The sequence below is a fragment of the Panthera uncia genome, chromosome B1, assembly GCF_023721935.1.
Source record: "Panthera uncia isolate 11264 chromosome B1, Puncia_PCG_1.0, whole genome shotgun sequence".
NCBI lineage: Eukaryota > Metazoa > Chordata > Mammalia > Carnivora > Felidae > Panthera > Panthera uncia.
In genome coordinates, this window is record NC_064811.1 from 88,608,002 (window position 1) to 88,628,566 (window position 20,565).

A 20,565-nucleotide genomic window follows, 5' to 3' on the forward strand; every position below is an offset into this window, starting at 1 on the left:
TTGAACTCATTTGCCTTGGCTCATAAATTCCTCAAATATCTGTTGCATTCAGTTCGGACCTCTTGCCTGGATAATTGCAATCAAACTAACTTATTCCACTGCCTTTGGTCCCCTGTCCATCCTCACACTGCAGCAGAAAAATCCTTATAAAATAATACAACCACAGTTCTTTCCTGCCAAAAGTTACTTCCCAGTACAGTAAATGTCAAACTCTAGTACTTATGATGTAAACCCTTTCAGCTCAGGCTTCTCCATATCCATACCTAGTCTTTCACTGCTCTCTCCTTCCCACTCTGTGTTCTGGCCATCGCAGCTGTTTGCAGTTTACTCAACACCTTGGCCTTGTGCCTTCTTCTGTCTGCAGCGTCCTGCTTGCTTTGTGGGCCTGGGTAAGACCCTACTCAATTGCCTGCCCCCACTGTGAGGCCTTCCCAGTGTTCCTAGGCAAAACCTCACCCCTCCTTTGTGCCAGCACCTGGCCTTACACTTCCCTCCATGTATTAGGGCAAGTAGCATTTTGGGTTATAATTATTTTGTATTCGTGTTACAATTATTTTTTAAGGCATAGTTTATTTTCTTTTTTCTATTAAAGAGAACTGAATAAAGTGAGAGAGCTAGCCATTTAGGGATGGCCTGTATGAAAAGGTAATAGAAAGAAGGAAAAGACACCCCAAATCTTGCTATTTCAAAAACCTTTCCTTTTATTTTTTCCTTTCAGTCTTTTTCAACGCTTGTTTTTATTTTTTAATTTTTTAGTTTTATTTTTGAGAGAGACAGAGAGAGAGGAAGCTTGAGAGGGGCAGAGAGTGAGGGAGACAGAAGATCCAAAGCAGGATCCGTGCTGTCAGTGCAGAGCCCAATGTGGGGCTTGAAATCACAAACCATGAGATCATGGAGCTGAAGTGTGATGCTTAACTGACTGACCCACTCAAGAGCCCCCGTGCTTATTTATAAAATATAGTTGGAAACACACAATATAAATTCTGTCTTGCTTTTTCATGTAATTTTGTAATGATTTTCTCTTGATATTTAGAAATATTTCAGGGGCACATGGGTGGCTCAGTTGGTTAAGCATCAGTCGTTAAGCATCGTGGGTTCGAGCCCCGTGTCGGGCTCTGTGCTGACAGCTCAGAGCCTGGAGCCTGCTTCTGAATCTGTGCTTCCCTCTCTTTCTGCTCCTCCCCCACTTGTGCTCTCTCTTCTCTCAAAAATAAACATTTAAAAAAATATTTCATATGTTTTTGTAGAAAACCTATTTCTACGTCGTTTCTTAACACCTATACTTCTTCATGGTGTATTTTGTTTACATGTGTTATTTTCCCATCAACTTATTGGTTTAGTGTTTTTTATTGATTTGTATAAGATTTTCGTATATCAAAAATATTACCCATTTTCAGTTAAAAAATATCATTTAGGATTGAATTAGTCTGCAATTGACAGAAAACCAGGTATATTAGTTTTCCTCCCTCCTCTCCCCAGCTTTATTGAGGAATAATTGTCAAACAAAATTGTGTATGTTTAAAGTATAGAACATGATGATATGATATATGTATACATTGTGAAATCATTACCACACTCGAGTTAATTAACATATTTGTCGCCTCACATAGTTGCCTTTTTTTGGATGAGAACGCTTAAGATCTACTTTCTTAGCAAATTTCAAATATACATGGCTGTATTGGTTTTCTATTGCTGTTGTAACAAATTACCAAGCTTGATGGCTTAAACGAAACAAACTTACTCTTAACAGTTCTGGAGGTCGGAGGTCCAAAATGAGTCTCACTGGGCTAAAATCCAGGAGTTGGCAGGGCTGTGTTCCCTTCTGGAGGCTCTACGGGGGAGAATCTGTTTCCTCGCCTTGTCCAGCTTCCAGAGGCCGCCTGCGTGCCTTGGCTGGTGGCCCCTGTCTTCGTCTTTGCAGCGGGCAGAGGTGAGTGGTCGTTCTCACATATAATTCCTCCCACCTCTGCTTCTACCATCACATCTTCTTTAGCTCTGATCTCTCTTTTTCTTCCGTTTCCGCTTTTAAAAACTCTTGTGATTACACCAGGCCCACCTGGATAATTCAGACTAATCTCCCCGCTTTAAGGTTAGCAGAGTAGCAACTTTAATTCCATCTGCACCCTTAATTCCTCTTTGTTGTGTAACATGGCCCAGCTACAGGTTTAGGAATTAGGATGTGGACATCTTTTTTTTGGGGGGGGGCGGGTGTTATTATATGCCCCACCAGGCACCTCAGTAAGTAGTTACCTGTTTTATGCAAAAATAAGTCTATCCAGGACTAGTAGGACAATTTAATTAAACCATCAGGTAATCAGGTTTTCCCCGTCTTTTTGCTATATCATCCTTAGTGTATGGATCTGTGACCTGGTGCTTCTTGCCTCGTGTTTGCCAGATGGCTGCTGAACCTCCAGGCATTTCTCCCATGCTCCAAAAAGAAAAAAGGTGGCAGCGTGAAGGAACAAAAGATGAAAGGGCAGGCCAGCTGAGAATATGTCTTAGGTCAGATTCCCCAGAAGCAGGCCTTGGCCCGTTCTTGTGTTAGTGACTTACGTAGGAAGTATTTCTGGGAGAAATTGATGAGTAGAGTAAGGGAAACAGCATAGAGAAGATAAAGCCACGCAAGGGAGTGCTGCAGCCCCATCTTGGACTCTAAGCATAAATCAAGCAGGTTGGTGTCCTCTCAAAGCCAAGTAGCTCCCACCTTCAGACCCCCACCCCAGGCAAGGGGGAAGGATGGGGAGGTGAACACCCAGGCCCTTCTGACATCTAGGCAAAGATACTCTAGTAGCTCAAAGGTCGTTGAAGAAAGTAACAGGTGTGAGCTGTCAGGATCAGAACCTCCAGAAACAAGAATGTTGTCACACACAGCAGATAAAGGGTTTCTGAGGGGAACTGGGAAGAGCACCAAGCATTTGCTACAGTGTGTCTTTTTTGTGAAGTTTCGCTGGATGCCTTCTTCAACAGTCTCCAATACTTTTCTTCTTTCCTAACTTACCACATAGCCACCCCTTGCTGCAAAGATGTCTAAGACAGGATTATTAATTGGATACCTTGCTCCTTTGGCAACACTGGAGTTCTGTTAGCAAGTAAATAGGAAAGAATGGACACCGGGTAGGCAATCATCGGAGTCTGCTAAAATATAATTCTCATTTTCTTTACTTTTTATTAAACAGAGGATTAAATATTTTACATAGTTGATATTTTCTTCTGTAATTTCATCCACTATTGTAAAATTAATCAATCTATATCATATCTGTATTTTCTAATTTATAAACATGTTTAGTTCTTTATAATTTATTTTGGTAAATGATTTCAAGTGGTGCTACAGATGATTACCCATACATCCATATAAACTTGCTGTGTGTGTGTGTGTGTGTGTGTGTGTGTGTGTGTGTGTGTTTTATGGCCATGCATGTATTCCACTCCACTGGTCTGTTTGTATATCCCTTCTTCAGTGCCACATTTTAAACCACAATGTGATTTTATAACATATTTGTTACGCTTGCTTATTTATTTATTTTAGGGGGGGGCACCTGGGTGGCTCAGTTGGTTGGGCATCTGACTTCAACTCAGATTGTGATCTCAGGGTTCGTAGGTTCGAGCCCCGCATCGGGCTCTGTGCTGACAGCTCAGAGCCTGGAGCCTGCTTCAGATTCTGTGTCTCCTTTCTGTCTCTGCCCCTCCCCTGCTCATGCTCTTTCTCTGTCTCTCAAAAATAAATTAAAAAAATTAAAAGTGAAAAAAGAAAAAAAAGAGAGAGCGAGGAAGATCGAGCGAGATTCAGTTAGATGACGATTAGACTCCCATCCAGGTGTAACACTTTGTCATCCTGAGAGTTATGTAGCTCTCTGAAGTAGATTCCACTTGGCTGACCCTGTTGAGCCTAGCTAGTAGTGGCTGGTTTCAGCATGAATCAATAGATGCTCTTATATAAGAGGTGGGGTGAGAGAACACTTCTAGAAATCCATGGCTTCTAGTCTTCCTACTGGTATGCTTTTCTACTTCCAACCACCTGGGATAGCTTCCTTCCTAGGGCACCCAAACTAACTTTTCTAAATCAAAAATAGAGGAAAGCAACAACTTGAATCATTAAATAATAAAAGTATTTAATAAATAACTACAACTATTAACATATATTTAATTAATAAACTAAACTTCGACTTGTGCTTGGCACATAATAAACACAACATAGTTACTATAGTGTTTTTCACGCAATGTGTCCCCTAAATGCCACTCAGTGGCTTTATCTGGTAATTTCCCAAAGGAGCTTTCCATCAAACACTGAAGAAAAGACTTGCCATATAGGGCTTATTGAGAGGGGACATGTCAAATTTCAAGTTGACAGTTGAGCCTTATTATTCATGGATTTTGCAATTGTGAATTCACCTACTTGTTAAAATTTATTTGTACCCCCTGCCCCCAATAGATATTGGGCATGGGTGGAATGGTGAAAACTTTGAGTTGCCCAACACACATTTCTCAGCTGTGGTTGAACAATCCGGCACTGTATTCTTATTTCTGTTTGCACATGATAAACAAGTATCCTTTTTGTGGTCAATTTAATCTGCTTTTTGTATTTTTGTGCTTTTTGTTGGTATTTTTGCTGTGTAAAATGGCCCCAAGAACAATACTGAGTTGCTGTCTGTGTGCAAGAGGCTGTGACCCTGCCTTATGGAGAAACTTCCTCCATTCCCCCTCGGAGAATTCTTTTCTCTTTGTCATTTCAGTGGGAGCCCATTCAGTATTTCAACAACAAGATCATCTGTGATTTGGTGGACGAGAGACACAAAGGGATCATTTCCATTCTGGTGAGCTTCATTCTAGATAAGCTTCATTCAGACACGAGTTGAAGTGCTGTTGGCTGTGAGTTCAATGTTAATGAACCAACGGTATGTGTTAAATAAGATGTCTTTAAAGAGAAACACATACAAAATAAGGTTTTGTATTGATTTCTTGACAAAAATGTTGTAACAAGAAGCTCATAGGAGCTTAACCCTATATTTCCCCCTAGGAACACTGGTTCAGTGTTTGCTAATTCAGTGGTTGTGGTGACTGTACAGAACATAACTACCATGAGTAACAAGAATCAAGTGTATTTTCCAAAGGGATATGGGGCTGCTTATGATTTTTAACCTTTTTAAAAAATGTTTATTTATTTATTTTTGAGAGAGAGAGAGAGAGAGAGAGAGAGAGCACACACACATGTACATGCACAGGCATGAGCAGGGGAGGGGCAGAGAGAGAGGGAGACAGAGAATCCCAAGCCGTCTTGCACTGTCAACACAGAGCCTGACGTGGGGCTCTATCTCACAAACTGGGAGATCATGACCTGAGCCGAAATCAAGAGTGGGACGATCAACCAACTGAGCCACCCAGGTACCCTAACCCCTTTTTTTTTTTTTTAAGAGAGAGAGCAAGCAGTGTACGCATGCAAGTGGGGAAGGGGCAGAGGGAGAAGGAGAGAGAGAATCTCAAACAGGCTCACACCCAGTGCAGAGTCCAAGCAGGGGCTCAATCTCGTGACTGTGAGATCATGACCTGAGTCCATATCAAGAGTTGGTCGCTTAACCGATTGAGCCACCCAGGCGCCACTTTTTTTTTTTTTTTTTAAATGTAGTCTCCATGCTCAACATGGGGCTTGAAAACTCATAACCCTGAGATCATGAGCCATGGACTCTATTAACTGAGTCAACCAGGCACTCGTGATTTTTTAACCTTGAGTGTTCCTATGTCACCTCCTGTTCCCCAAAGATGGGACTCCCTGTATCTTATTTGGGCATGACACAAGAAGCATTTATAATACCTGTGACACCCACTCACAGTGCCTTCCTGTTGAAGTCATTTAGACCCCATTAGTTATGAATTTTCGTTATTTTCTTTAACACCATATATTGTATTTTCAGTTTTGTCATTAAAAAAAAACAAAAACTGATTGCGGTGCCTGGTCTCAGTTGGGACAACATGCGACTGTTGATCTCGAGGTTGCGGGTTTGAGCCCCACATTGGGTGTAAGGATTACTAAAAAAATAAAATAAAATAAAATAAAATAAAATAAAATAAAATAAAATAACATAAACAAACTTATAAAAAACTGGTTTGTTTTGAGAAGCACTGAATATTGGTTTTAAGTAGGAAGAGAAAATTGCACCCTGATTAATGGTGTTGTAGATTCCTCAGTGACTCAGGAAAGCATTTTCTTAATGAATAGGCATCATTAAGTTCTACCATGTATTAAGCACTGCACTAAGCACTTTATATACATTATTTTATTGTATCCTCACAACAATGCTGCGAAGTCATCTTATTGTCTTCATTTTGTCAGTGAGTATAGATCAGGGAGCTGGATTCAAATCCAAGTCTATTTGACCTAAAGTTCAGGTCTTTCTACTTGAGTGTTCACCATACGCACTACTTGGTCATATTACCTGTCCTTCCTTACAGGTGCTGGATAAAACCCATTAGGAGAACATGAGTCAAGTTTACTCATCCATACTGAATATGTCACATTCACACCTTCTTGACCCAAGGTAAAGCAAACAAATGAAAAGAGCATGAGACATCTTCCACAAATTTAACCCATGCTTCAGTACTTTAACCAAAAGAGAGAAGTGTACATGGGGGAAAAGGAAAGACATACACCAAGCCATCTGCCTTTATAATACATTAATAATAAATACAAACAAATATTTGTGTTATATCTACATGTCATTAGCTGTGAAAAAAGCACACAATTCCAGAAGTGGCACCTTTAGCTCTAGCATGCAGTGACAATGAACAGTAGTTGCTATGCCAAACAAATAAAATAGATCTCTCTACCAATGCTTTCAGGGTAATGGTAATTAAATAGATTTTTGGTCAGTCCTGTCCTATATCCTGCACTAAGTTGATTAACCTGTTTAATGAGTATATGAGAATGACCAAAGCTGACCTCACATCAAAGAGCCCCATTGTTGCTGTTAGCTGACCTGAATTTTAATTGTGCACTAGGTTCTTTAATTGCACCACAGATGTGCTAGAGAATAGAGCAGGTACTTTAAGCGGCAGTGGGTTTCTTTTCCCAGATGTGTTTGATTGCTCCAAACATGCAATATCAGATGCTATTTTGCATATCCAGGCTCTGAACACTCCCCCTCTTTGCAAAGACTCACAGTTTAACAGTTGTTTTTTGATATAGTTGGCAGTAGTGATCAGTTTTATTTATATGGGAAAACTTACCTTTGTGTATTACTAAACATCACAAAGAAATTTAGGAAAAAAAAAGTCTATAAATAAATCAGCTGTGAATAAATTAGAATCCAGTCTTTAGGACTCCTTTAAGGCCTCAAGCCTCAGTCTTCAGCCTCCAAGAGGATTGTTAGAGGCAGATGTGGCTTCCTCAGTGTGCTGTCACCAAGGGCCAGCTGTTATTTCAAGCTGCAAGTACCAGACCATAGAAAAAGGAAGTTAGTTCTTACGTGATAACACTCATTTTTTAAAAACCCTTTAACATGTGCTGTAGTCCTCTTTCCAATTTCTCTTTAACTTGTTTTGGTAAGCAAGTTGAACAGGGTATTTTAGCTATCCACCTGCAAAAAGATGATGACACTTTGAACTCATGCTTCATTGTGGCACTTTCAAAAAATTCAAACAGAGGTCATAAACCTCTGCTGCTTAAGACTTAAAAAAAAATAAGGTGGCTTAAAATCTTTTTGTGACAAGACTTTTTTTGGGGGGGGTGGGGGTGGATAGGGAGAGGGCATAGATAAATAAGGATAAATAAAGCAACTTCTGCTTTATTCCTGGGGTAGAAAGTGGACCCACTGAGTGGGAAGGGGCTCACATGACGTCTGTCATCCACTCTGCGGCTCATCAGCTGTGACAGATCCCAGATGTAGATGTGAAATGGCACCCAGTCCAGGATGAGTGAGAGGCATGTAAACAGTGGAAATGGCAGTGGGGATGGAGGCAATGTATGGGACCAGCAGGAGACCCCAGGGTGTGTCTGTCTCTAATTGACCAAGTAGCTTGCACAGTCCTGCAGTCTTGGATTCTCAGGCTGCCTTCTTTTAGTGCTTTTCTTCTCCTGCTGCCTGCCTTGCTCATTCAGCTTCTTGTCTAGACACTAACTCGTACTGTGGCCTTGGGGCATTCATTTAACTTCTTTGGGCCTCGATTTCTGCAACTACATACTATATACTACATTATCTCCCAAGTTTGTTCCATGATGCTGTTTTGTGGTTGTCTTAGCAGAGTATTTGACTGAATGATTAGACTTATTTCCCCTTTCTTTTTTTGAGGTATCTTTAGATTTTATTTCATGTCCTTCCACAGCAAAAAAAAACACCAAACAACCCACAAACAAACAAACTAAACAAACAAACAACAACAACAAAACACCCACAGGGGCGCCTGGGTGGCTCAGTTGGTCAGGTCATGATTCCAGGGTTGTGGGATTGAGTCCCACATCAGGCTTTGTGCTGAGTGGGGAGCCTACTTGGGATTCTTTCTTTCTCTCTCTCTCTCTCTCCATATATGTATGTATGTATATATATATGTGTGTGTGTGTGTGTGTGTGTGTATGTGTGTGTGTGTGTATGTGTGTGTGTGTGTATATGTGTGTATATCTATATCTATATCTATCTATATCTATCTATCTATATCTATATATCTATATCTATATCTATATCTATATCTATATCTATATCATCTATATCTATATCTATGTATATCTTTGCCCCTCTCTCCTGGGAGAGGCTTTCTCCCTCTCTCTCAAAATAAATAAATTATATATATATCTATGTATCTATCTATATCTCCACAGTCTATTGGTCATAGGTGGTTTTTTATAGCTAAGACAAAGTTGTTGGACTCCAGATAGTCAGAAGATGATGTTGGGGTTTCCCCCTAGAATTGTGATTAGTTCGCTAAAGAGAAGTATCTATATCCATACAGGCTGGTACATTATCACAGTCAGAGAGGGGCCATGTAAGGAAAGTCAGGAAAGGTGAGGGCCAGCAAGGGTGTTGGTGTCATTGGCAAGATCCCATTAGTGGTGATTTGCTCCCCAAACAGAAAGCATTAGATTATTTTATTGTTTGGGGAAGATTGCTAACACATCAGCAGGACCCCTCCTTCACACAGTAAGTCAGCAGGAGGCTAAGGAATTTTTGTTCTTCAGGTGTGTCTGGTTGCAATTAATCCCATGTCTAAGTGGGCACTATTATGTTTCTTCACTGTGTTGACTGGTATACTCCACAGTGAAACCTTCTGTAGATGTTGAGGACAGAAGCAGAGGCTCAGAAGCACAGTTCTGGAAAAGCAGGATCCAAAGCACTTTCCTTAGAGTTGCTCAGGTGAGGAACAGCCCTGGAGGTGGTGAGGGGAGCAGGGGAGGTGAAGGAGGGAGTACAGAGGTTGGAGGGGTGGAGGAGAAGGAGAGCCCACCGAGACTAGTACGATACAGGTCCCTCTTTGGAAGCAACTCTTCCGGAAATGCTCTGCCTGTAAATATTCTTTCTTCATCATCAGAAATCTTGTTTCCTTGCTTTGTGCTCTTTTTTTCAAGTACCATGTCTGAGCCCCTTCTGATTCACATTTTGGTTCCAATCAAATTAGAGGTGAGGAGGCAGCATCAGGGTTATGCTAAGGTGTCTGGATGTTGGTCCTGTGTTTCCTCACACCCTGTGCAGAGAAGACCCAATCCGTCCCTGGAGCGAGTGCACTCGTCCCCAATCATCCCCCCTAAGAGATGCCACTAAAACCTGAGGAACTTATGGTAAAGGGCAGGGGAGGAAGTGGAGTCTGACCTTACTCAGAACGCAAATTCAGGAAAAGGATGCTCTATGAGGAGGAAAGAGTGTAACTTCTGTGGGCAGGAGCGTGTGGAGATGTACCATCAGACTCACAAAACATCAGTTCTAGAATCACACTCAGATTTTGCACATCTGCGAAATTATTATTATACTGTAATAATTGTTGGTTAAACAGACAAAGAAAGATTTTACCCAAGCTATCATGGTTCATTATTTTCTCCCATTTGGAAGAGATGGCTCAAGTTGTGGCGGATTTGTGAGCCCTCTTAGGCAACAGGCTTTGGAATTAATTTCTTCCCCCAAAGGGTTCATTTTGGCTTTGGTTCCAGTCACACTTACTATCTGTGTGAACTCAGTCAAGTTTCTTGATTTCTTTGAGCCTCAAGTTCCTGACCTGTGACCTGCACATAATAACATTAGCTATAGGGAATGGCTGCTTTGAAGACCCCATAGGAAGTGTCTTTGTGAATGTACATTATAAATTACTATATACATTTTAATCTTTTGCTTCAGCCATAGCAAATATATAAAGACTATTATGCACTTTTTTTTTTTTTTTTTTTTGGTATTAGCCTCGTTCTAAGTTCCATTTACTGTCCTTATTTTTGTTTTTTTTTTTATTTCTTTCCACTTCCAATGTAGAGATCTGCTGAATATATAAACTGTTTTGGGGGAAAAGACAGGGTATGTATAAATAAATAAATTTAAATTATAATTTTGTTAGCGGATTGCTAAAAGAATCAGAAAGATATGCTAATATGTCAACCTTCCCCACCTTACCACCAACGTAACATTAGCCCTGCTAGCTTATGTGAACCTCCATCATTGACTTACAGTATGCCAGGTGCCATCTGTGGCACTTTACTTGTCATAACTTTCTAGGGGAGGTGATACCGATCAGTGTTTAGCTGATTGACCAAATCAGTTATGTTGCTCACCTTATATGGCCCAGGAGCGGACAGATTTTTGACTTTAGGCCATGTACTGTCCAGGGCTACCAGCTTGGTGCCACCATAGGCTGTCTTCTTGCGGAGACATCTCCCAGTTCATACACCTGGAAATGGTAGGAAAAATCCATTCATTCATTCCATAAACAGGTAATGAGCCTCTACTATGCACCAGCTACTATGGCAGGCACCCCGGGGAATGTAGGAATGCATGATGGATGGTCCCTACCCTCTGGGAGTACTTAGGCCAGTGGAGAAGCAATTATACAGGTAACTAAGTAGCTTGATGAAGTAGGGAGGTATGGCAGAGTGCTTGAGTGCACAGTCCCTGGAGCTGGCCTGCTCTGTCATCTACCAGCTGAGTGGCCTTGGACACGAACCTCTCAGTGCCTCAGTGTCCTACCTATGTCTACAGAGTGTTAATAATAATGGTCGTGGTGAGGTTTACTTAAATCAACACATGTAAAACATGTAGAACAGTGCCTGGCACCACAGAAAGCCCTTGATAAAGGATGATGATGGTGATGATGATGGTGGGTGCGGTGGTGATAAGAGGTCCAATGTGGAAGGCATGTCAGTTATCCAGGAGGCTGGGAAGGGCATGCAGAACCAGTCTTGTTGGCAGAGGAGAAGGAGCTCCCTCCAGGTGGAGGGTTCGGCACTATGGGCACAGTTAAGGTAGAGAGAAGGATGTTCTATGTTCTCAGAATTTTTTTAGTCAAGCAGGAACTGCTCTCAACTCCTGAATTCTGAGCTTGATGCTAGAGTGGAGACAAACATGGCATGTTTCCATCTCAAGACCCTTTTGTTTGTTACCATGGCTGGTAACAAACAAATTGACTGGGCTGGATAAATATGGTTTGTAAGCAAATATATGCTTTTGTCAAATAGACATGGTCAGTGCCTACAGAGGCAGGAAGGTTGATAGCAAGAAGAACTTGTCTTGTTAATTCCAGGTTGGGGAACATCTTGTTAGGAAAATGAACAAATCTGAACGAAGGTTGATGGTGTGGTCTGAGTTTAGCAAATTATTTCTTAGTCCTTTGCTTTCTTTAAAAAAAATAAAAAGTCATGGGCAGGTTCATGACCCACAAGCAAATGATATCAATGTTGAGCACAAACCCCAACCCCCCCAAATCCCTGGCATTTTTTTTATCCTTCTTATTCCTAGAAATGTTCCTTTAAAAAAATGAGGGACATGAATTGCTATGAGTCTCCAAAAGGACAGAAATTACTAAAAATAAAACAAATGACAGGTAGTGAGAAAAAGCCCCACCTAACTATAGCTGGTACATAAATAAGCCCACTTATATATAATTCAGTGTATTCTGTTGGAAAACATTGAATTCCCAAACAGAATAATCAGTTTAAAATTAATGTGGTTTATTAACAATTAAAAGTGATAACACAAGCTGAAGAAATTGGAGGTGAAATGTTGAGTTTCCTTTGATAGGTAGAGTAATTACAAAGTGTGCTTTTGAAGTTCAAGAAGACAGCCTTAGGACACAACATTTTTAAAGTAAAAATTGGCTTGCCCTCTGTTCAAGTGATTTATTTTGCACTAAGCAATGGGTGTGAGACATGATGTGATTTAAAATTTCATCCCTTGATGGAACTGCTTGAGGGTGACATGATTTTTTTCTTTTTTCTTTTCTCAGCCTGCTCAGCCTATGAAGTTTCCTATCTAAAAGTTAATCTTCTGAAATTCCTTAGGAATTTAAGGAAACCTAATCTTTTGGTGTGTCAACAAAAGGGCCTGAGTATATTGCTTTCCCTCTGACATTCAGGAGCCTCAGAGTGCCCGAGTGGCCCCTAGCAGGAGCTGGTGCTTACCATGGCCAAGCAAATCCAGCCATTCTTGTTTGGTTGCCTATTAAGTAATTACCTTTGGGAAACTTCACCTCTGCCATTAAAAATTCTCTTTCTCTCTTAAGAGAGCTTGAAAGATGTGGGGGTGAATTGAGGAGGGGAGGCGTAATATCCTTGAAGAGGAAAGTTAAAAGGAACTGGGATTTGGTTAAAATAGAAGTTTAGATTATCAAGGGAGCAGGTTATTGCGGGAGAGAAGAAGAGTCATAGTTTAAAAAACACGTTGATATTTTACATGTTTCAGTGAGTGCTTCATCTCTATTTTCGCCAAGGAAAATAAATGCATTTAACGGATTTTTAAAAGTTTTCAATAGTCTATTTATTAGAAAGAAAAAAGAACTTGTAAAAAAGTCTCTTATGGTATGCTAGTAAATGCTCAAAAACTGGCTGTCTCAGCGAGGGGAGGGCCTGCCCTGATCTGTAGCGTTTGTCAATTTCCTTGGTGTAAATGCTCCCATGATGGTGGATCCTATAAATGTAAAAATGTGAAGCTGGGGAGAGACGTAGAGAAACACACCATTATTCTTTCCATCGTACAGATCCAATAAATGGAGATAACCCGAGGAATGTAGACAACACTAAAAAGTTGTAAAACAAACAAACAAGGAAGTGATGAGTTGTGAGTACTTTTTATCTTTGTTTTTAATCCAACTTAATTATAAGTTTATATAAATTAATTTTTAATTCTGACTGTGTTTAACAACCAGCTCACAACTTTTCCTGAACATTTAAGGTGGCTCTCAAGAACCAGTATAAGCTCGTTCTAGCATGTCACTAAATACATGTATGGTATCTGTGGAAAGGGATTTGGAAGGTCACATCCCAAATTACTGACCATGGTAATTACCTCTTGGTGAGGGGTTGTCATGGTATGTGGAAGGGGACCTATGTGCATGCGTTACTCCGTATACTTTTGTGTGTATTGCTAGTATAATAAAAGTGAATGCAAGATGGTTTTTATAAAATATGTATTTTTTTTATACCAATACCTCCTTTCAACGGAATCCAAACGCTTGAGGTAGCATGGCTCAAACAGAGGGAGTGTTGGACTAGGCACTAAACAATTGGTTTTTAATTATGGTTTGGCCTCTGACAGTCTGGGTAACTGAGAGCAAGTTATTTGATCTCTCTGAGCCTTGGGATCTTTGTCAAATGAAGATATTTGAAGTTTATCTGTAAGAGTCTATTCAGTTCTGTCTAACCTTTACATGTCTGATTATTTTCTTATCTCATTCAATAAATATAAAGACTACACACCCAGGGACAAAGAGTTCTGTGAAGTCCCAACTCACCACTGATTTTATTTATTTATTATATTATTTATTTATTACTTATTTTATTTCCTGACTTTTCAGAAGATTATGAACTTGAAACTCATGGTCCCTGTTAATAATCACAATGATTGGCCGGGTTGAGAGAACGGGGGTTTTGGAAACTAGCTAAGGGCAGGCGCAGATGTTCTCAGATTAGCAATATTCCTAGCAGAGGGCTTGTTGGTTGACTGGCTCACTGATGGTGTGTGTGACGAAGGGGCCTGGAACTTGTGCCCTGGAGGAGTTCTCTCCCTGTGCTGCCTGGTTCACATTCTTCTGGAATGAATTTGCTTGAGTAGCTGTCCTGAACGTTGGTCTTCATTGAGCTGACTCTAGTCTCCGACCAGACAAATTAAGAGTTTGTTCTCAATCAAAATAATAAAATGGATTTTGACGGTTTTTATTTTTAAACTGTAAGATATTAGATATTCATTGTAGAAAATTTAGTAAATACAGATGAGCAATAAAGAAAAAAGGAAGATCGTTGATTTTAAAGTGTAGAATTTCCATTTTTGTTTGCCCCATATCTTACTGGGCAAGCTCATCTGGAGCAGCTGCTTTGTGTATACGTATCTGAACATATGCGTGTTTGAAATAACATCATCCTTCTTGAGAGTGAGGCACAGCATGTACGCAGCGCGTGGGCTCTGGAGCCCACGTGCTCAGGCTGGAATCCTGCCTACACCTGCTAACTGTGCGACCTTGTGCACTTGACCTTGCCGCTCTGTGCCTTAGTTAGCTCATCTGTAAAAAGGGGACATAGGATGTGCCTCGTAGGTTTGCTGTGAGGACTGAGTGAGTTGAGAACATAAAGCCCTTATAGAACAGTGCTTGGTACACTATTCAGTGAATGACAGCTATTTTTATTTTATTCTACCATATATTGCCTTACCATCGTTTACTAACCTTGCTGTTGGGCATGCAAGTGGCTTCTGATTTTTCACAACTGAGATGAGATCTTGTATAAGTTACAACTTTACGTATATCCTCAGGATACAATCTTAGACCTGGAATCACCGTGTATGCACATTTTAGTGTTTTAACCACATATTGTAAAAATTAAAGTCCTCTCTAGACGCAGCTTAAAGAACACCCATGTGAGTGCACAAACAGGTGTGTCCCATCTCTCCCTCATGTCAGTGCCACTGAGCAGATTGGGCTTTCAAAATGAGAAGTACATTGGGGCGCCTGGGTGGCTTGGTCGGTTAAGACTGACTGAGACTTCGGCTCAGGTCATGATCTCACGGTCTGTGGGTTCGAGCCCCGCGTCGGGCTCTGTGCTGACAGCTCAGAGCCTGGAGCCTGTTTCGGATTCTGTGTCTCCCTTTCTCTCTGCTCCTCCCCTGTTCATGCTCTGTCTCTCTCTGTCTCAAAAATAAATAAACGTTAAAAAAATTAAAAAAAAATAAAATAAAAAAACAAAATGAGAAGTACATCTATTTCCATAATATATATAAATCTATGCTTTTCATCTTAAATGCAAAATAAATGCCCTGAGATACCATTAAACTGTGAATAAATCATTAAATTGAAAGCAAGTGTTTTTTCCACAATTATTTCACCTGGTTGTGCCTAGGCATGGAAATACTTCAGTGTTGAGCAATTTCCCCCTTCCCCCCACACCTCCACCCCCCAAGCCCCAAACTGCCCCCCACCTGGCCCCACTACTGGGCAGCAACAGTGGAAGAGACACAAACTGCCTCGGGGAGAACCTGTACACCAGGGTCTGAAGGCAAAGGGTATTCCTGTCTCTCCTTCCCAGTCTTCTTGTCAGGCAGACTGCACTTCCTGCTGCTTTGAGGCAGATCCTTTCCATGGCCTGAGGGGAAGATGCTTTGTCCATCCCTTTGGGCTTGTTACTGTGCTTGAAAAATGTGTTAGCCTGGCTGAGAGGGATGCTGATGAGGGAAAGCTACAGTGGACAGTATATCAGTCAAGGTTCTACTGAAGACCAGAACCTGCAAGACACTGGAGACTCTCAGGCAGGAACCGGAACTGCTATCCACAAGTGGGATTTCTTCTTCCCAGGAAAAAAACCTCAGTTTTGCTTTTAAGGTCTTTCTTCTGATTGGAAGAGGCCACTCATATGATTGAGGACAATCTTGTTTACTTGAAGTTAACTGATTGTCGATGTTAACCACATCTGCAAATTATCGTCACAGCAATACCTAGGCTGGCGCTTAATAACTGAGTACTTTAGCCTTGCCAAGCTGACACATAGGCAGTCACAAGAAGAAGCCAGGGTTCATGAACAGAAGTCCAATTCCCTCTCTCACCAGGTCCCTGGGTCCCTTGGAGCTCCATACCAGGGAATGCACAAGACTGCCGAGCTGATGTAGAAGATGTTCATAGTCAACTCCTGTCCTGAGAGAGGAGAGTGCCAACCTCTCCTCATAGGAAGGCAGAAGGAACTCATTAGCCCTATGTTCATGCAGGATGATTTGAAAATTATAAGTCATCAGGTTCATGTAATTAATGATTTTAGAGGAAAGTCCTGAATATCCATTCAAGGGACTATTGAGAGCAATGGAGGGCCAATCACGACATAATTCTGTCTTTCCAAATATAATTCCAAAGTGAGTTCAGAGGAGCACTACTTCCATGGGATAGTAGGTAGTAGGTGCAAGGTGAAGATTCCACGGTCAAAAAATTTTAAGAAATTTTGGGTTAAAGTTAAACATGTTTCTAAACAGAAAAACCGAAGAACCTCTTTAACAGGTTAACGTGAAGGTACGCAGTATGTCCAGCTTACTTGACTGTGCGATCCGTTTTGTGCTGAGCACATTTTGAGTCTAGTGTCCCACAAAATACTTTGGGAAAAGATGTTATAATCTATACTGTTGGCCACTGAGAATACAGTTGGAATAGAATTCCTTCCAGATTATTTTATGCACTACCATCTAGCACCACTAATTTCTGTACAAAAGTAAGTTTGTAGAAGAAGTTATTGAGCACCCACTCTCATGTACTGGATCTCCATATGTGCCAGGTATTATGATCAGTGCTGGGAACACAGGATTGCTCAAGACTGACACAGACCCTCATCTCATGGAGCTTATGTCTTCTCTAGGCATGTGTCCCCTCCTCAGGAAATGACCCCTCAGGAAATGAGCCCTCAGATGTTCTAGATGGATCCCCAACAGACCCACCATCAACTCTGGTGCACAAGTCTCTTACAGGTTAGAGGATTATAGAAATTAGACCATGTATCCAAGCAAACAGTCTGTGCCTTGGCCGGAGGAAGGGAAGTGCTAGGAAAATTCACATTTGTTTTGCCAGAGAACTAGATCAAAACCAAAATAAAGAGAATCCTTTCATGTGGGGTGGGCAGTCTGGCAAAAAGCAATGCCTCTGGGGTTGATGGAAATAAAAGGTGACCAATTTCCCCTTCCTGCTGCCAACATTTTCTCCTGACAGCCAGAGACATCCTTGACTGGAAACCTTGAATATGAGAAGATTCAAACAACAACAACAACAACAACAACAACAACAACAACAACAACTCAGTTTTTTCACAGCCATATAAAGTTAAAAAGCTGGCCAGGAAAGCCCATACCTAGTGTTCTTACCTCTGGGTTCCTTATTAGTCTTACTTTGCTGAAGCCGCATTTTAGTCAGGGTGAGATACTCTTGTGACTCTTAAAAATAAAACAAAACCAGATTGGCTGCCTTATGCTGGACTGCTGATTCCTTGGTTTGCCACGCCCCATATCTTACTGGTCAAGCTCATCTGGAGCACCTGTATAACATACCTAGCCAGTGCTTAGTTGTGAACACAGCTCGCAGGCTTTCTAGAGTCAGTGTCCTATCCTGGGGAGTGCTCACTGGCAAAGAGAAAGTGATTCTCCGAGATGATTGGTGGGAGACAGGAATAACAGAGGGCTGCCTTTCCTTGCATCTTACACTTGCTAGCAATGAACACACTTTTATTAAACATTTATTTTATGCAAAGCATACAAGAAAGAGACATTAAAGTAGGTCAGATATCTTGACAGTAGACATTTAAATATAACTCAGAATGGGAAATTATCAGTGGATGTTTTCTCAAGTTGGAATTGGACATGGACCTTTTATGTTTATTGTTCCTTTTATGTTTATTCTAGTGTCTAGTCTCTGCCTTTTTGCAGCCCCTTTCCCATAACGCTTCCATTTGACTCAACATACTCAATTTTTCAATCAGCTCTGATTAGGTGAGTGAGCAGGTTCAGTACCTTTGCCTTACCAGGTGGTGGGGCATGACTTAATCTTGTTGCTACAGACTGTTTTGGGGATGAGTACTGACCTACCCATTCAGTTTTAGTTTCCCCTTAATATTGGCCTCCCACCGATTTCCAGTCCATCCCATCTTGATGTTTAAATTTTTTTAAAACATTCCTTCTTCTAAATCCCTTTGGAATCCACAAAAGCTCTTAACTTTGTAGGAGCTGGTCCTCTATCAAGTCAATTTCCTTAACCGAACTTGCACTCAGCCTGAGCAAGACTGATCCAAGTGATAGAGAAAATTTTCCCTAAAGGTCCTATATAACCACGTGAAACTTTGTAAATAAATGGTAGTGGTCAGTAATGCATGCTCAGGGCCAGTCGATGTGGGTTCAGATCCTGGATCTGTCATTTACTTGGTGTGTAGTCTTCAGTAAATCACTTAATCTCACTGGGTCTCCATTTTCTCATGTATAAAATAGATACATAAATAAGCTTGTAATATTGTTGTGAGGACTAAAGGAAACTAAAGCACTCAGGATGGTACAAACTACATAGTAAATAGACAACAAAGTTAACCAGTATTGTTGTTATTCTTATTCTTCTGGTTGACCTAAGGGATGGGGACAGAATTCATCAATTTGGGTTCTGCTTTGAGACTGGTAGGGGTGTGGGAGGTGTTTATCCGGACTGCCAAACTCACACTGGTATTTCATACTTGCGGAGAGTTCAGGGTTGACCCAGGACATCTTTACCTCTCCAATCTGCTATAGTAACTTTGGAGTTAGGAGTTTAAACATGATCTACTCTAATTTTGAGTGCAAAGTAAAGATTGTCACCATTGCACATCAAGCTCCACACTGATCCATTACACAGGAGCTTAGGCAAGGTAAACAGGTGACCTCTCACCTGTTTTACTGCTGGAGCACCGCCTGGTTGAGTACCCCTCCCCACCTTTGAACACCAAGCTTTGAACTGTTGCCTAAGACTCTCACACCTTTTCTTTAAAATACTTCTTAATTTGACTATTACCCTTGGGGAAATCTGCTTGCCAAAAATTCCAACAGTAACTATGGGCTTGAGATCCTGGGGGTAAATTAGTATTGGATTTCTGGGCAATTTGCCCTAAAAGCTAATGTGTAAAAATGCACCTGGATAAGGACACTTTCCTTCTGAATCACAGATTTGTGGCCTAATTTTTACTTACAAGAAGAAAAATACTACTTTTTAAGAAAACTAAGTTCATTAAATAGGGTTTACCTAGATAACAACTACCGTGATATACCCAACTTGAAGGCTGGGACTCCGTTGCGTTCGCCTTTGCATCCCTCACAACTCTTAGCCAAATAAATGCCTTGTATGTTGTAGACACTCCCCATAATATGGTGTGCTGAAAAGAGGCTGTGTACTGGAGGCAGGAAGTCTTGGGTTCAAATTTATGTTCTGCCACTTACCTACCAGTGTTGGGGTCCTGACTAAGTGTTTAACTTCTTTGAGAACCACTTCTGAAGACAATAATGTAGGTAGAGTGCCTGACATATTGTCTTCCACTGCTGAATGTTATGTGATTGAATCTAGGATTCCCTCCCAATTCCGGGGACCCTCCTGGACTTTTGAGAAGCTTATTTTGTAGTGCTTAGTTTTATAAACTTTTCTCAAAACCATTGCTATTAGAAAATCATTCATTAAGCATAACCTATTGTTTTAATCATAGAGATAAATCACATTTGCTCTTTTGCTACTCGGTTAAGAAAAAAAACTAATTATTATGCCTTTGGTGAAAATTAGCCACTTTTTAAAGTAGAATATAAATTATTCTTAACTTACTTTTGTGAAATCATTAAATCCTTGGGACAGACATTAATTCTTTTTTGAATACTTCATACCCTTGGAAAATTCTCAACCCAAGCTTCCAGGCAGAAAAAAACAGATTACTCATCAAGGAAGCTACTAAGGTTGGAATCGACTTTTCATAGGTAAATAGTATAAACTAAGAGCTGATGGATTCTAAGGAAAAAGGACCACGACCCCAGAATTCTACATGCAGACAAATTATCATTCAATTGTGAAGACGTGAGAAGACAGAAAACATACTACTACACACATTTTATAACAAAAGTTTCTCATGGAAACACTCCACCCAAATGAAAAATAAATCAGAATAAAGAAGTCGAGAAGGAAAGCCAACGCATACATGATAGAATGGTGAGCATGAAACTTATAGTAACTAACTGATATTGTCATTGTAAAGTTTAATGCAAATTTTAAGGATTTTTATACCAGAGGAGACAGATTAGAACAAGAAACCAATCTGTGACTAAAATTTCAGTTTACTTCAGTGAAGGCTAGGAGTAGGGAGAGGAGTTAAAATTCTGCTGAAGTTCTGATCTTGATGGTTGTGTGGAGATAGGTTACAGATTTTGATTAATTCTTGGCTTTGAT

General features: G+C 40.6%; 1 protein-coding gene across 6 annotated transcripts in view; it reads left to right on the plus strand.

Annotated features, from left to right (window-relative positions):
• The window catches only part of LOC125923005 (uncharacterized), a 73,912-nt gene that overhangs the window by 28,992 nt on the left and 24,355 nt on the right, over positions 1–20,565 (plus strand). For 3 of the 6 annotated variants that reach the window (XM_049631005.1, XM_049631001.1, XM_049631003.1), the window contains exon 4: positions 1,751–1,930. In XM_049631005.1, coding sequence (XP_049486962.1) covers positions 1,751–1,930 — 180 coding nt within the window. Of the gene's footprint in view, positions 1–1,750; positions 1,931–2,351; positions 3,193–9,240; positions 9,336–10,436; positions 10,479–12,399; positions 13,924–20,565 lie in introns of those variants that run through there. The other 3 variants (XR_007457858.1, XM_049631002.1, XM_049631004.1) reach the window with 3 other exon arrangements.